This window comes from Phoenix dactylifera, chromosome 3 (genome assembly GCF_051530095.1).
Source record: "Phoenix dactylifera cultivar Ajwa chromosome 3, Ajwa_hap1_PhDact_Kaust_v1.1, whole genome shotgun sequence".
NCBI lineage: Eukaryota > Viridiplantae > Streptophyta > Magnoliopsida > Arecales > Arecaceae > Phoenix > Phoenix dactylifera.
Window position 1 is genome coordinate 51,343,674 of NC_143192.1, and position 16,110 is coordinate 51,359,783.

General features: G+C 37.9%; 1 protein-coding gene across 1 annotated transcript; it reads right to left on the minus strand.

The window, feature by feature from the left end:
* Positions 1 to 3,959: 3,959 nt before the first annotated feature.
* LOC120105634 (late embryogenesis abundant protein At5g17165-like) lies at positions 3,960 to 5,901 on the minus strand. The gene is made up of 2 exons (XM_039118261.3): positions 5,685 to 5,901; positions 3,960 to 4,507 (listed from the first exon to the last, which is right to left on the minus strand). Exons 1-2 carry the CDS (start codon positions 5,807 to 5,809, stop codon positions 4,249 to 4,251), a joined length of 384 nt encoding a protein of 127 aa, XP_038974189.2. The 5' UTR covers positions 5,810 to 5,901; the 3' UTR covers positions 3,960 to 4,248.
* Between the last annotated feature and the right edge of the window lie 10,209 nt (positions 5,902 to 16,110).

Genomic DNA, 16,110 nt, shown 5'->3' on the forward strand with positions numbered 1-16,110 from the left:
AATGAATGCATGACCCAATACTTAATTGCTAGGTTTGCTGTCTTCTTAGCTGGGATATATGTTGTGTGGTCAAGGTAGGTTATGCAAAATTTACAACCAATAAAATAAATTTGCAGCAAACTTTTGCTTTGCCTGTCAAAAGTGTCGATCCAATTTGGCCGTTTTCTCCAGATTTGAGGTGTAGGTGAGTGAGTGACTAGACCAAGAATCCACTCGGAAGGTTATGCCTTTTGTATGCTTATTTGTCTAGCATTTCCCACCAAACACTAAATCCACCTCGGCCATTTTTCCAGATTTGAACCATGGCTACTTTTCAAGTCTCTGGTTTTGGGAAGCTCTTTATTTTTTGCAACGCTTTAGGTTCTGTCCGAGGCACCATCGGTATTGAGTAGCAGTCGTGGGACAAAAAATAAAAGAAAGAGGGAAAAGTATCAAAAAGAACTAAAGTTTGTGAAATTGGAATGAAAATCGTAATGGTCATATCCAGGCGCATTGGAATCGGAATAAGAATTGAAATGGGATTTGGATACTAGATCAGTGTAAGGATTGAATTTTGAAAGATTGGAGCATTTATTTTATTTTGTGGAAATGAAATTTTTTTCAGCCAAATTTCTAGAATGATATAAATTTAAGAATATAAATTCAATCACATTCAGTCATCACCATGGTCGACTATTTGCAACAACCTACAGCCTCATCAAAAAGAGATAAGCAAGAAGGTATTATTTGAGTTCTTGGATCCTGTATAAGTACCTAAGATCTCCATAATGCAAAATGGCTATAGCACAAAACATGTGCCTACATGGGAATGATTGAATTGATTGGATTGATTGTATTTGAGAGTATGCGAGAGTCCGTGTTTATATATATTTAGTCGCATATCAATTATGCACCAGAAAGATCTAGGTATTTACACAAATCTTTTTATAAGTGAGATGTCGGCCGTCACACCTTCCCTAGCCTTTTTTTTGGATGAGATTTTAGTTGTTACATCTTTTCAGGAGCTGAATTGTTTAGCTTGCAGTTATTTGTAAATGTGCACAATACAACTGAACATCTGTGACACTCTAAATCAATTCTTGGGAAAGAAACGAGTCGGGATCGATCCACTCGCAACTCTTTCTGGCGTTCTTCTGACCAACAGCTGGTATCCTGTAAGAATCCATACAATCTCGGCTGAGTTACCAACAAGAACGTCTCTCGTTATAAAACAAACACAATAATTTAGGAGAAAATGAGAGAAAGTTGTCCTTGTTGACCACCACCCATTCGCTTGGCTCATTGGCTGGATATAAGAGCTAAACATTACTGAAAATCCATAACTTACTAATGTCATGTGGCACAAACAATGACATGGGGTGGTAAGGGTAACTCTATCGAGGGCAAAGTGCTAGCCAGTGTACTACTTGCTACCAAAAAGCTCTCTCCATTTAAACTATATATTGTTGGTGGAGAAGGCTTTGTTATCAGAAGCACCAATGGTACTCTAATAGCTGCATATGGAGTTAGTATCTTTGATACTATGATTTCGATATTAGAACTGCATGCTATATGGAAATGATTGATTTATACTATAAAACTCTCAAGAGCTTTCCACACCATCTTATAGAGGGATTCATCGACAGTTGTTAGGTAGCTCTCAACATTGCTTTCTATATAGACTAGCTGAAGTTGTTGGCAAATATTAGATTCCCTACTTTCTTTGGAAACGACACATATTTACAGAAAAGCCAACATTGTTGATTAGGTGGCGGCTTATGTGGAACTCAGCTCTTGCTCCGTTCTTAGATATTCTATATTAATTCTAACTTCCACATATGTAACTATACAAGAATGGTATAATATATCCGCCTTACCAGAAAATAAAAGCCTGTATGCATATGTGTTTGTGACATTTAGGTTTGGCTTGGATTCCGTATATAAATGAGAGGAAGGAAGAAAAGAGAAAGAAAGCTTTAAGCAAATTATTTGTGTTCCTTATGGATGCTGCTACATCTATCCAACAATCTCTCTAAAGCTGATGTGAACCCAGCTTTTCAATGCCAGATATAGTGGACAGGTGGTTTGTTAGAGGCGAAATGCTAGTTCAGGTAACCAGTGATTTGAACAAGTTTTGGAAAAGATGAAGTATTCTTTCTTTACTGCTACTTTTTCAAGATATTTTATTTCATTTCGAAGATGCAAGTGGTGGTTATAACATAGTCCGCACGCAATAATTAATGATGTTAAGCCTTAAGAGCCACCTCCAAGAGTTCCAATTTAGATCCTGCAAACTACTGCGACTAGTGGCTGCATCGTAGTTTGCAAGAACCACTTGGATTTCTTCTTTTGAAGTAAAGAACGGTCTGGATTAGAGATACAATTTCTCTAAATTGTAGTTCCTTAAAAAGAAATAAAATTCTCTGAAATAATAGGGAAATCCGTTGTCTTTTAGAAACAATTTTTTTTTTTAAAAAAAGAAAAAATTCTGTACATCGAGAAAATAATGTCGAGGACTGATCTAACGAAAATAATGTCAATGACCCATCCAGATCACTCATGGTATTGCTGAAGGATCAACTTCCATCGTTCATGCTAAATCAAATAATCGAATCCACCTACACATGCATCTCTGGTAAAGTTTATGGAGCATCACAACCAAAGGCAATAAACCTGTACTCCCCTTATAAAGGTGCATTCCCTTTGCAACCATACCAAAAGCAACAAGCAGAATGCTCATATTACAAGTTAACAAAAGGGCCAATCATTCCAAATTCCAACAGCATATCTTGGTGCTGACGCAAAGAAACGATGGCACGTTATCCCCCACACAACCTCCTTTGCATGAATGCATTTACTTTACAAGACAAACATTGCCCGGCCCACTCCAACCTCATGCCCATCCTAACGGCCTTTCTTTAATTCCTCTAGAAAGACACGAGTTAGACTATAGAATAGAAATGAACATTAGTGACTCCCACTTCTATTGTTTAGTTCGTAGAAATTTTATTCTCATTTTATGAAAAAATAAAAATGCCCTAATCTTCCAAAATTTAATCACAGCTCTCCTCCTAATATCCACCTGATTCACTTAAAAAATTTAATTTTTTAAAAATAATCTACTGCTTAATTGGTCTTTCAAGAATTTACCTAAAAACCTTTTGATTCTAATTTCTATTGCGAATCGAATGCACATTTAATTCCAAACAGCTCGGATTAAGCAGAACGTACCACTCTTGAAAAAGAAAAAAAAAAATCCTCTCAAAAGATATTTCCTAATTTTAAAATGTCACTTTAATTAAGGATAATTATTTTACATTTTAAATATTAGCGCATGCAATATGGGGCATGGGTCAAAATTTACGCTTGTGACTGTTGTCATTGCTGATCTGTAGCATACAAGGCTGCGTATTCCTCCTGGTGCAACAATGCTAAAGCTCCAAACTCTGTCCCGAACAGGAAAACGATCTTTATCCCCACCTATCCGGACAAAAACGCGCTCAAACCGGGGAAAGTGGCAACAGATGATTGTTTAGATCGGCGGTGTTCTTCGTTTTTATCCCACCACCATTTCTCTTAAATCAGTTAATAAAAAGTAATTATAGAGTTTAAACATATTTTTGCCTCTTCAACCAAACAAATATTTGCTATTGATATTGTATAAACTAATTATCCAAAAGAAATTATTCCACTTTATTCAGTTAGGATAACTATGGCTTATTCTTGCTTGTTCCCGAACTAGAACTCAAAAATTTCTGGAATGCATGAACAACAATCGACATTGCATTGCACTAATCCATATTCCTGTCAGAAACCAATCCACTCTAACACCGAATTACTATGTATCTCATGAACACGAATTGCTGCTTAATCTGATAAGCATGTCCTGCGTCAGCTCCTACATGCATCCAAACAGGCATTAAAAAAAACCCTTTACGCACTCCGACAGATTATTATACACACACAGATTTTTAAGGCAGAAAAGGCCAGTGAAGGAAGAAAAACTTAAAAAACAGTCAAAACGCAGGAACAATTGCAGCAGGAAATCACAACCTTTCCGATATACGGAATATGGTAGGAAGATTGTACATCGAAACACGTCAACCAACATCATCGTCATCATCCCCGCAGCATAAATACGATAGGTCCCGTACAAGTGAAGAACGCACGCTTTTATTTACTAGATACGCTCCTATTTCGGTACTATTACGGGAGGAATACGAACCGAAGATAAGAGCCCACCAAGTGCTCGATGTTCGTCTCCTCAGGTCAGGCGTGGGGAGGCTTGTCCACGTCCTCGAGGGGGCGGAACCAGGCCTTCTCGTCCAGAACCGAGGGACCATTCCCGGCCGGCGCGGCGGGATCCCCGCCAGGGGCCGGGTTCTGGTCGGCGGGCCCGAAAACGCCGGTCTTCGGGTGCGGGCTCCAGTACTTCTCCGACTGCGCTGCGATCACATCGTCCGGCAGGACACTTGGCGGCACCTGATCGTCGACGTTCTTGTCGTATGTCGAGACGTGCACGCTCCTCCTGCGACACGGGAATAAGAGCATAAAAATAAACATACAGTGTCAGCCAACCACGAGAAAAGGGGGACCCCTCCCTTCAACTGTAAGCGTGTCGATCAGCAATTCGAGGACCGTGCTGCTCCGTGTTCGCCGCGAGGACAGGGGCAACTTTGGTAAATTAGGGGAACTCCGGACAAGAGCCGGGCGGGACGTGCTTGAACAACCCCGGAGCCACGTAAGGGCCGAACCCACGTGTACGGAAGCCCTGTTCCCCTAAGTATAAAGACCTAGATGCCCCTGATGGATCTGTTAATCTACCGGCAAGGAACTTAAAGCGGTAGAGTTTTCCCATCATCAGGACCGTCCATTGCGTACGGTCCAAAGCTAATATGCTCTTCCAGCGGTTTACTATTGGTTAGGCATACTGCACGGGGCCCCACGGTCCGGAGGACAACCAGAGAGGGTCAAAAAAGAGAGCTGATCAGGAGATCCTACGATTCTGATTATCCGGATCGAGAATCCGGTTCGCAGTGGATGCTTTCTGGCTGTCACTACCAGTGCTTTGATTGTTTTCTCTTTCTCGATGACTACATTTTCATCGGAGAGAGAGAGAGAGAGGGGGAGAGAGAGAGAGAGAGAACAAGGAACGGATAAAAGGTTGGAGAAGGGTTGATATTGGGGGAAAAAAAACAAAGAAGGTACGGTGACCAGCGGAGACGGATGTTTCAGTATTCAGTAATTTTTGAAAAAGAAGATGGTAAAACCTGCTATATGTGAAGAATTTTTCAGTATTCATCACTTCCTTTCGGTCAGATATGCGAAAGAAAAAGAAGAGAAAGATCGAAGAAATCCATAAGGAAGATTTCTTTATTTTCCCCCGTAATCACGATTCCTTTCGAAGCCACTTCTTGATTTGCGATAAATTTATGAAATATTTTATAGAAAAATAGATCGGTAGAGATCATCGTCTTACAAAGAGTTTCCGAAGAAAAATTAGCGATCAAAAATTTACTCGATCGAGAATAAAAACTAAAATAAATCAAGAAGAATACCTTCATATCAAGAAAGAGTAGAATCACAGAAAAGAATTACTCTGGAATATAATCAGATCCACACCAACAAAAGCTCGTTAGAACCCAAACAACTAAAACCCTTAGTCAAAAGAAGGGCATTCGAGAGAGATCGTCGAGCGGAGATACCTAGAAGCCGAGGCAGCGGAGTAGGGGAAGGGAGGTGAATCCCGAGAGCCGGCTGCCCAGATCTGGTTGACGAGTCGCCTCCCGAAGCTGCCCGCGAGCACTCTCCCCTTCGAATTGGCTGCCATACAAGAGAGAACGAGATCCCCTTGGATCGAGCTCGCTGTGAGAGAGTTGGGTCCGGAGAACGGAGAGAAAAGAGTGGATGAAAAGAATAAGACGGCTCCGGCCCCCTCGAACTTATTTATAGACCCCACCAACAACAGCCCACCCCACTTCCGTCCTACGTTAACCACGCGGCCCTCGTTCGCTCGCTCGCTCGCTCGCCCGCTCGCCGTCTCGTAAACCATGGTCCTTCACGGCGTTCGGTAGTCGCGCACATGCGAATGCGAATATGCGGAGGTATATTCCTTCACGGCGTTAGTTTATTAACGCCCTCCTGGAGTCGGTTAGTGTTCCGCTTTTATATTGAAATGACCACAATAGCCCTTCTGTCTTAGCCAATAAGCGATCATGTCCTCCAGCAAAACGACAGTTATAATATTTTTATTATATATATATATATATATATATATATATATATATATATATATATATATTATGAGATATAACAGAGATAATTTGATATTATACTTGAATTTCTGTGAAGCACCAACCAAATTACTTAGTTATAATAATATATATTATACATTTTATGAACTATATCGAGGCTAATTTTATTATTATATAACATGTGACTTTAGATTCTCAACAAGTACCAAGCCAATTATTCATAGATATTCGAGAATATTTAATTACTGAAATATTAAATATCAAATATGGTAATTTTAAATTATCGAAAATCAAATTATTCTAAAATAAAAATCATCGATGATGTAAAATCAATCTTATGATCCGATTTAAATTACCAAATACCATCATACATGATGGTCTTAATTATTTTTCTGTTTATTGAAATGATTATCTTTTATGTGACATAAAAATTATCATACAATAATACTCTAGAGGAAAGACATTAATCTAGATGAAATATGAATATTTGTTAAACAATAAAATACTGAATATATTGATAATAACAGCCAGAATAATAGCAACTTTGTAAATAGCAAATACTGCGCCTTGGAAGTCAGACATCTCCGCACCTTGTATGCAGTTATTAATTGATTAATGGTAGCTAGATATATTATTTTAGTTTTGAATTGCTTTAAAAATTGTTTCTAAAAATTTTTCAAAGATGTGATCTATCTGATAGCTATTCCCTGTATACAATATTCAGCTTTTTTTTGCCTTGAAAGTGCAGTGTATCCTTTTCTAATATAAATAGTTTATATTAAAAAATACAGATTGTCACAAGAATACTGGATGTACTTCCAAATATATTTTATGTGTATAATAACTATAGTATTCTCACCAACTTAAAAATCTTCCCACGTCACTACAGACGACTGCACCAGGGATCGGGAAGCCAATTATTTTGCACGTCACGTCACCGAAAGGGTGCTTCTAGATGCCGGTATTTTTGGGTAAATAATAACAGCGCTTGTTCATTTGGTAAGTACAAAGGCCGTCATTTAAGTCTTCACTCTTTTTTACCAAAAACAAAAGTCTTCACTCTCGACGCAATTAATGATCAAGCCAGAGCACGAGTTCGGACAGTTGCAATGGGAAACGGAACGGCACGATTCGGACAGCGAAGAAAGATAATGTAAGCCAATAAGGTGCTAGGTGGTAGGAGGACGATAATCCCGTTTAAGTTGTCCCAATTCAAAATATACGGACAAGTCCGGAGACTGAATGTCCCATGCCCGAACAGCTTATTAACGATTATATATTTTTTTATCTATATCTGAGTGGTATCAGATATGGCGTACTTACTTTCGGATGAAGAGAATATGAGTAAAACGAAGTCTATCCGCTTTGAATATTTTTCTAGCAGGACGGAGGTCTAGTGGAGGCTGCTATATGGGATGGGCTGATCGTTTCCTCCTCTATTAAAAAAATAATTTAAGATAAAATTTGTCTCTAAATGTCATGTCAAAGTTATGGGATATGAGTCATGATGACCCTCTTCCCGGCATGCCCCCGGCCTCACCGGCCCCATCACTGTCGTCACCTGACATCTCGTACAGGGGTGAAATTGATAGAAGAAACTGCGAGGAAGGTTCCAGTATCCCAACAAAATTCCCGTTCTTTAAAATAACGGCTTCTGTACCGTTATAACGGCGGTTACAACAGTTGCATGGTACAATATGTAATAACTGAAGATATAATGACAGTAACAATGGATTATTTGGCATTATAACAGTCTATTACAAAATATTATTTAGAATTTTTTACGTGATACCTTCTTAAATATCAAATTTTATATAAATATTCTTTGAAAATTAATATATATATACCTTTATAAAATATTTATTTTACTATTTTATCTTTTTTTATTTTTATTTTTCAATATGTACCCACGTCATTTATCGCTGTTAAAAAATTAACGGTTTTAAATTAAAATGGCTAAAATATTCTTAATAGCTAGGTGTGGAAAAAAAATTATAAGATGATTGTGATGGAAACAAAAAATAATTTTAAAATTTTATTTTTAATTAAAATAAATATAATTTTTATTAATGGTGTTAGAACAACCGTTATATTTAGGGCATTTATGCAAAAACAGTATTTTATGAGAGTGCAAAAATAATTAGAAATAAAGTGAGTATTCACGCAATTTTAATTTTTTAGAAGGGTATTCATGCAAAAAAATTTCATTATTTAATACTATTTTTAAAATAAATTGGTTTTTTCTTTTTCATCTAAATCTAAGGGAAAAAAAGGAAAAAAAAAATTGTTGGATAGAAATCTTCAGGACTTTGAAACCAAAAATTTATGCTTTAGAAATAAATAAAAAATAATTAAAATACTTTTTTCATATCAATCTCTATATAAAATTTTGCTAGTTATATAGCAAAAAAAAAAACAAACAAACAAACAGCAATCGTCCCAAATTTAAATTTTCTTCCAACGTACTCTAATCTTAAAAAATAATAAGTTTGCCAAATGAACAATGAAAATTTGAAAATAAAGTTATTAATCTTTCATTGCTACTCATTATCTCTCTTATAATATTGTTATAACAATTATATAGTAATATTATCTGAATCATTAAATTTTTTGCTTAAATATCGTAAGATAAATAACGGACGTGCTGTGGTGGTCCACTATAACATAATAATTCTGTCATTGTCCTGAACCTTATCCTATTCACACCTATAGCAGGAGACTACATTGGAATATTTTGTTTTAATATCACATAAGCTTTCGTGGAGACGGCATGGCTCGACCGGCATCTCCGATTCGCGGGACCCACGGCACCGTTATCTTGACCAGCCACGGCTTCCCACGTTGTATTGAAAGGTGGATACCTGTAGCTCTCAGGATCCATCTAGGGTCAAAATTCCAAGTCATTATTCAATGTCATTACCCTTTGGGCAGGGGATAAATGGAAGGCCTTGGATGGAATTCTTGACTTGAATGTTGAGCTTGAATTGAATTAAGAATGTTGTGAATGTTATCCAATCTTAACACGTTGTTCCTCCAAGGGTGACGTCTTGATAAGGCTAGGGTTGACACTCAACCTATTTCAAGTTGTTTTCGCATTTTTACATTTATAAAGATATCACCGACTAATACAGCTAGGATGATCGATGGATGGTTATGGATATTGTTATCAAATAAGGTCGGCAAGCAATCTACCTGCTTGAATGACCATGCTACAAGTGCACGCGTGTAGGTCGGGTGATAGAAACCAATGTCAATTGTATGCAGAATAAATGTTTTGATGTGTGGTTAAGGATACCTCTCTATCTGCGAAAAGTATAAATGAAATATTTTTATTCATAGCACTTACATATTATTTGACCTACAATTTTGTACATTGCTTTAGCTAAATTTCCATAGTTGCAACTTACAAGTTGAATTAAAAAAAGTGATGCTTGAAAAATGTTTGGAGTTCACATAATAGAGTTGACTAGAAATAGATTGGTAGCATACAGTTTTGTAACTAAGGATACTAACTGTTGCTGGAAACTGGACCTGGAATGACCGGGGACCGAAGAGGAGGAGCTCCGGCAGGGGATGCGGCGGCAGACAGCTTTCTCCGAAGGACCTGCAAGAAGCCGGTGGCCGGGGGTTCCGGCGACCCTCGACCACCGACCCTCCGATGCTTAAGTCAGAGAGGTTTTTTTGGAGCAAGCAAAGAGATTACGTTAAAAAAAAGAATCTCTCTTGAGAAGGAAGAAGTCCTCCTTTTTATAAGAGAGGTATATGGGTTACCAGTGACTGGACGTGATTGTGCGAATTAATGAGTTACCGTAGTGATTGAACGTGATCGTGTGAATTAATGAATTAGCGTAGACGGCCCGAGATCTTGGGCTCACTGGCGGTCCGTTGAGATCGTGCATATTTCATCGTTGGTAGTCGTTGAGGCGGAGATCGCGGAATTGGACCTCGGATGAGGAGAAGCAGGACTTGATTTTCGGTGGAGTGGAGGGGTCTGCTTCTTCCTTTGACTGGGTCTTCTTTGAGCTTGAGGTTGATCGGGCTCAACTTAGCCGAGATCAAGGCTGCAAGCTCTGGGGCCGGGCGCACTGAGGTCGGGGGTCTTAAGGTCGGACGCTTTGGGATCGGGCACCTTGAGGTCGGGCGTCTTGAGAGTTATTGCCGTCGCGCTTGCCATCAAGTGCCGGCGATTTACCCACGTGCTTTGAGCAATCCATTTTTTCCCCAACACCAACCAATATGTCTAAACAAATTGAAACTGTGTGGATCATGGCCCTTTCAAATTGTATTAGGTGATCTTATTTTTTTTACACAAAAAAAAATCTACATCTTTCCAAGTTGTTTACCGTAAATTTTGTGTACATAGCAATGTGGCAGATGATGGGTAAAGATTTAATTACAATCATGCTACGAAATTTAGCTTAACACAGATTGACCTTGCTAAATCATCCCTCTCTTGTTAGTTCTTTTCTTAGTATTCCTATCATTATATTGTCTCTTTTTCAAGCTCGTAGTCCATTGTTACTTTCATTGGTGCATAGTTTACCTGCTAATAACAAAAACAGAGGCAAATCGACTTTGAATGGTGAGCTCCTGTTCTGCTATTTTTCTTTTCAATTCAGGCAAATGTAGTGCTTTAGTGGATTTGTCGATGGAAGGTTCCAAGTAGGATTTTGTGCAGTAATCTTTCTTTGCACTCGTGAATCTTGCTGATAAGAGGGGGAAAAAAAAAAGAAATGCTAAATAAGATTTTTCTTAAAATTTCATGAAAATATACTTCAGAATGAGTAATGTAGTAATCTGACATTTTTAATTTATTTCAGCAGTAGCTGCAGCTCATCCAGGCCATTGGTGCTGTGGCTTGGTCTTAAGGACCACTAGCTCCCTGGTAACATGTCAAACAAATGCATGTTTCTTTTGAAGATTCTCATGTCCTGTAAATACCATTGCACTTGCCTTGTGCAAATGACAAGCACCCGGGCCTGAACCCAAAATTGAAGGGGTTTCTCTTCTTCATGACAGATGGTTTAATCTGAAATCTGGTGCTTTTATTAAACGACGAAGTGGTCCTTACTGAAACATGTTTATCCAGACCATTCTGGGCGTTGAGTTGATAGAGTCGCTGAAGATCTTGACTTATTTGTCATCCGAATCGGAGAGATTGCATGTCTCAGCAATGATGGTCTGATGGCCGCTGCCGCTTGATCGTTGATGATTCTGACATTGAACACCCACTAGTTGGCATTGGATGATGGAGGAATGGCTTTGACCAGTGTTTCGATGCTGACTCCGATATAAAACAACAAAAACAAAGAAGTCCGCTCTAGCAAGGGACTCTCCGATATTTAAGTCAAACATGACTCTCGGAAAACAAAAAGGGGTCTGAAAGAAATAGAGAGAGAGAGCATAAGAAAGTCGAAAGAAAATTTACCTGAACAGCCTCTGGGAATGTAATATATAAGTAAGGGTCGGAGCCCACCGTCGAGTAATTTCGGGTTATATACTGGTTGATAAGATAACAAATCGCGTATCTCGCAAATCACGCCCGCACTTCTCAGTCACGGGGATTTGCTCAGCTATCAGGTTTGTTAGAAAACGGTTAACGATCATAGCTGAGTTGTTGCCGGCTAGGGAGAGAGTTTGAAATGCAGAAGACTCTCCACACATCTTTTAGGTCTGTCATATGGCAAGCTTTGAATGGTCAGCCTACAGCTAGATGACGAGCTTTCATCGATTGGTTTGCCTCGTCAGTGAAGGTCGGCTCCGAGATGTATCAACAGAGAACCTTGGAAGATGTCATTTCTGCTATCATTGGAAATCACCTACGGTAAACGTGCTTAGAAAAGAACTCATGAATCTGCAGCAAGAACACATGCAGAGTCCATGCATACTTTCGGTAACAATTTTCCTAACTCATCGGGTTCAGCATTCCCATTTTGCAAGGGAAATGGTTTTGCTGAGAGGGAATGAGGTGCATTGGCCTGTTTATCCCATTTGTTCATGATCTCTTCTGATTTTTCATCTGCGATCCGTTAGAACAGCAAGCAGAATAGATGAATCCGGTGTAGCAAGATATTAGACCGGAGCTGATTTAATTGGAAACAAAATTTTGTCATCTTCTATGCATTTTAATTCTTGGATAGACTGGAATTTTCGTCCACTTTTGAGACCTCTAGAATTGTAGACTGATTACTGATGGACAGAACTTGTGAAAAGCCTAGTGATCAGTTAATATTTATGGAATGTTATAGTTTTAAACCTTTAGTTGTAGGTGGCCCATGATAGTTCAAAATTTACTAGTTGTTTCTCTGTTAGAGGTGTTGTAGAAATATCTGCGATTTAGTTAATAGCCCTACGAACGAATGGATCGAATCGAAAATGGAAAAATTTGTACAAGTTATACGTTTCGTCACCACTTTGTGAAAAATTCTAAGATATGAATATATCAGATATCCATGACTTGATTGGTGAGATAGTCTCCCTCTCCAAAAAAATATTTTTTTTTTTTACCGATGCACAAAAAAAATATTTTGTTGCGAATGAACAAGATATTGAGGAATTGTCCATATGTAATATCATAATTATTGATACGGATCTTTTCCACATAAAAAGAGAATCTTTGTTACAACAGAACCATAAGTAATGTGGATCATTCAGGAATCAAAGTTGGTTTGCTTACGATCTGCCTGATGGTACTACTTTATTTTGGGTTGAATGTATATTTTAGGTCCAATGACTTTGTCCACAGCCCTCGTCTTGTTCATGGCACCTTGACGTGGCTACAAAACATGCAAATGATCGTTCCATCATGATGGCAAGAATCTACTTTGCCATGGTACATGCTTAAAAAGACTTCAATTTATAACAATGACTCATGAGGTTAAAATTAAACTAAATTTAAAATAAAGGTTCCTCTGCTAACGCTGCAGTCCTTGAGGGTGCTTAATTTTCAACCATGGTAATTAAATTACATTCAATTTTGATTGCAATAAGATGAAAGCAGGTTCTCTACAATGATTTTTCTTTTCTAGCTCCAAGTATCTTCTTCTCGGCAGTAGCTGTATCGAATACACATACGATCACGAAGGATGCCGCCGCAGCTCCAATGTATCTGGCAGCTATATCTGGACTTCATGGTGAAAAATTTCCAAAGCATCAACTATGGAAATGAACATGCAACAAAGTCCGGAATTTATCCCATGTACACATAATAGCAATTCAGTGAAAGAGGAATAGCAGAAGAAAACAATACAGAGGAATATAAGGAAAAGATGGGTTGACACTGACATTGCATCTAGAAGACTAGAAGTTTTGCTGCAAGAATGGCTACACCGTACCAATGGTGAATCTCATAAATGGCAAGTCTACTCAAGATTGATGCTCATATTATGAAAATTCTACAAGCTAAGATCTTTATATAGTCTGTTTTTAAGGTATAGCCAGAGGTCCCACCCATGAAAACTAATGTGCACTAGTTCACTCAATTTATCACAAACGCCAAGGACAGCCTAATACATTTGGAGATCTAAAACGAACTCACTGAGAGAAATTTTTTTTAAAAATAATAATAATAAATTTTTAATAAGTATAACATACTTTAAAAATGGTCGAGATTCGAGAATGCCGAAAATGCAAACTATTCAAAAACGGTAAGATAAAACTAATTAATTTATAATTCTATACAGAAAGATAAGGATAACATAAAAATTTAATGTTCAAATTAGTAAACCATGGTAGGAGAAATTTGTTATAATACTTTGTGACTTCTCCCCATGATATGAAAACTGAGCGCAAAATGTCAAAATTTCAGCTAGAACCAATCCAAAACCTGTGTTGTTTTCGAATTTCCAGTTAAAACAAACTAATGGAGCTGTTCAAACATTCTGTTTTCAAAAATTATAAAGTTTAATTCTTTAAGCATGATGCCATCAGATACATTAAAATAGTTGAAACTGGATCTGAAACCATCAAACCAATGAGGTGAAATAAGTGATTTTCATATTTAAACAGAGTGTTTCAATAGTAAAAAAAAATCTACAATAGACTTTTTTTTTTGGGGGGGGGGGGGGGGGGAATTGAGATGCTATCTCTAAAGGAAAGATATACAGGAAAATATTGGGTGAATTCAAACAGTCTTATGTTTAGTGGATGAAATTAATTTTTGCCCCATGAGAGACAATAAATCTCTAAACTCCAATAAAAGAAGACAGAAAAAGGGTGTTCAACTTCTGCTTGTTGAGAAGGCCAGAGAAAGGAACTTGAGAATTGAGCTCTGCTTCTAATGCTAAGAGCACCAACACAAGGACAATGGCACGATGCAATATATAAAAAATAAAACTGAAAGAATCTTCCTATCCAACAATCACTCAGAAAAGATAAGGAAGGCTGCTTGTAGATCAAATCCATAAGTACATTAGAAGCAAGGAAGCACCAATTTCAAGCAAGGCTGGACAAATGTTTCAGTGAGTTCCTATGAGGGAGGGGGACTGGGAAGCAGTATGATTTCATCCTAGAGAATACTGGACTTGAGTAAAAAGAAAAGTTCAACTAATGGCATCCAAGAGCACTTATTTTTCCTTAAAAAATCAACTTCCTAAGATTTTATCTCAAAATTCAACCTCCTCAAAAGTCCACAAACCCTAGAAAACATAAAAAAAGGAACTCAAAAGAAACACCAAATACAATAACAATATGTGGTTTGGATCCAAGATGATATGAACAAAAAAAGAGAACCCAAGTGGTGCTTTTAAATGGCAACCCAAAAAGGATTCCATCCTAAAGACTATATCCAGGAGAAGGTGTCACCATGAATTCTTTTAAGTTCTCCAACGAAAAATAATCCGAGCAAGCCTAACAAAACATTCATTTTTCATGGGCTACCTGCCAATATGGTTTCTTCATTCCTCTCTAAAAATTGTGTCTCAACCCCAAACCTTATTCCATTAAGTTTGATGGGGCATGTGCAGTAGCATTCTCCAAAACATCTTAAAGCATCCTTGTTCTCAACTTAACGAAAATAATGGTTAATGGTTCATGTCTGTGAAGCAAAGAGTTGGGATGGACCCTTTGCTCACATCCCTCCAACATCATTAACCGGTAAACAACAACATTACATATTCTAATTTAAATCATTTCGATTGCAAATCGAAGGTTAGAGGTTACAACCGATGCTCAAGAAGCCATACTTCATCCAATCCCACACAACACTAAGAAAAGCACCAAAACCCTAACACTAGATCCACTTAAGAAAGCAAGACCCTTGATTCATTGATAATAAAAATGCTCAAGAAGCAATATTGCATGGAATCCTAAACAAAACCGGGGAAAGCACCAAAACCTAATACTAGATCCACTTAAGAGTGCAAGGCCACAAATCGGTTGATAATAAAAATGCTCAAGAAGCCATATTGCATCAAGTCATAAACAGAAACTGAGAAAGCACCAAAACCCTAACTCTAGATTTGCTTAAGGAAGCGAGGCCACAGATCAATTAATAATAAAGAAGCTCAAGAAGCCATGTTGCATCAAATTCTAAACAAAAACTAAGTACCAAAACCCTAACCTAGATACACTTAAGAGAGCAAGGCCAGAGATTGATTGTAAAAAAATAAAGGGAGAGAAGAACGAGCAAAGAACTTGATATAAACAATCAATAAAAAGGAAGAAATCAAGATTTATTACATCCAAGTTTGCATCTCTGGTGATCTCCTCCAAAAATGTTCGAATTTGTGGAAGGAAATGAGAGCCGTGGATGCTTATAAAATCCAGGATGGATCTGGACAGGGCCGGTTTGCGATTTTTTCTAGGCCGAACCAGGGCAGTGAGCACATAGCCAATGTAGAACTAAACAATGCAGGGTTCTCACATATACTTCTTCTAT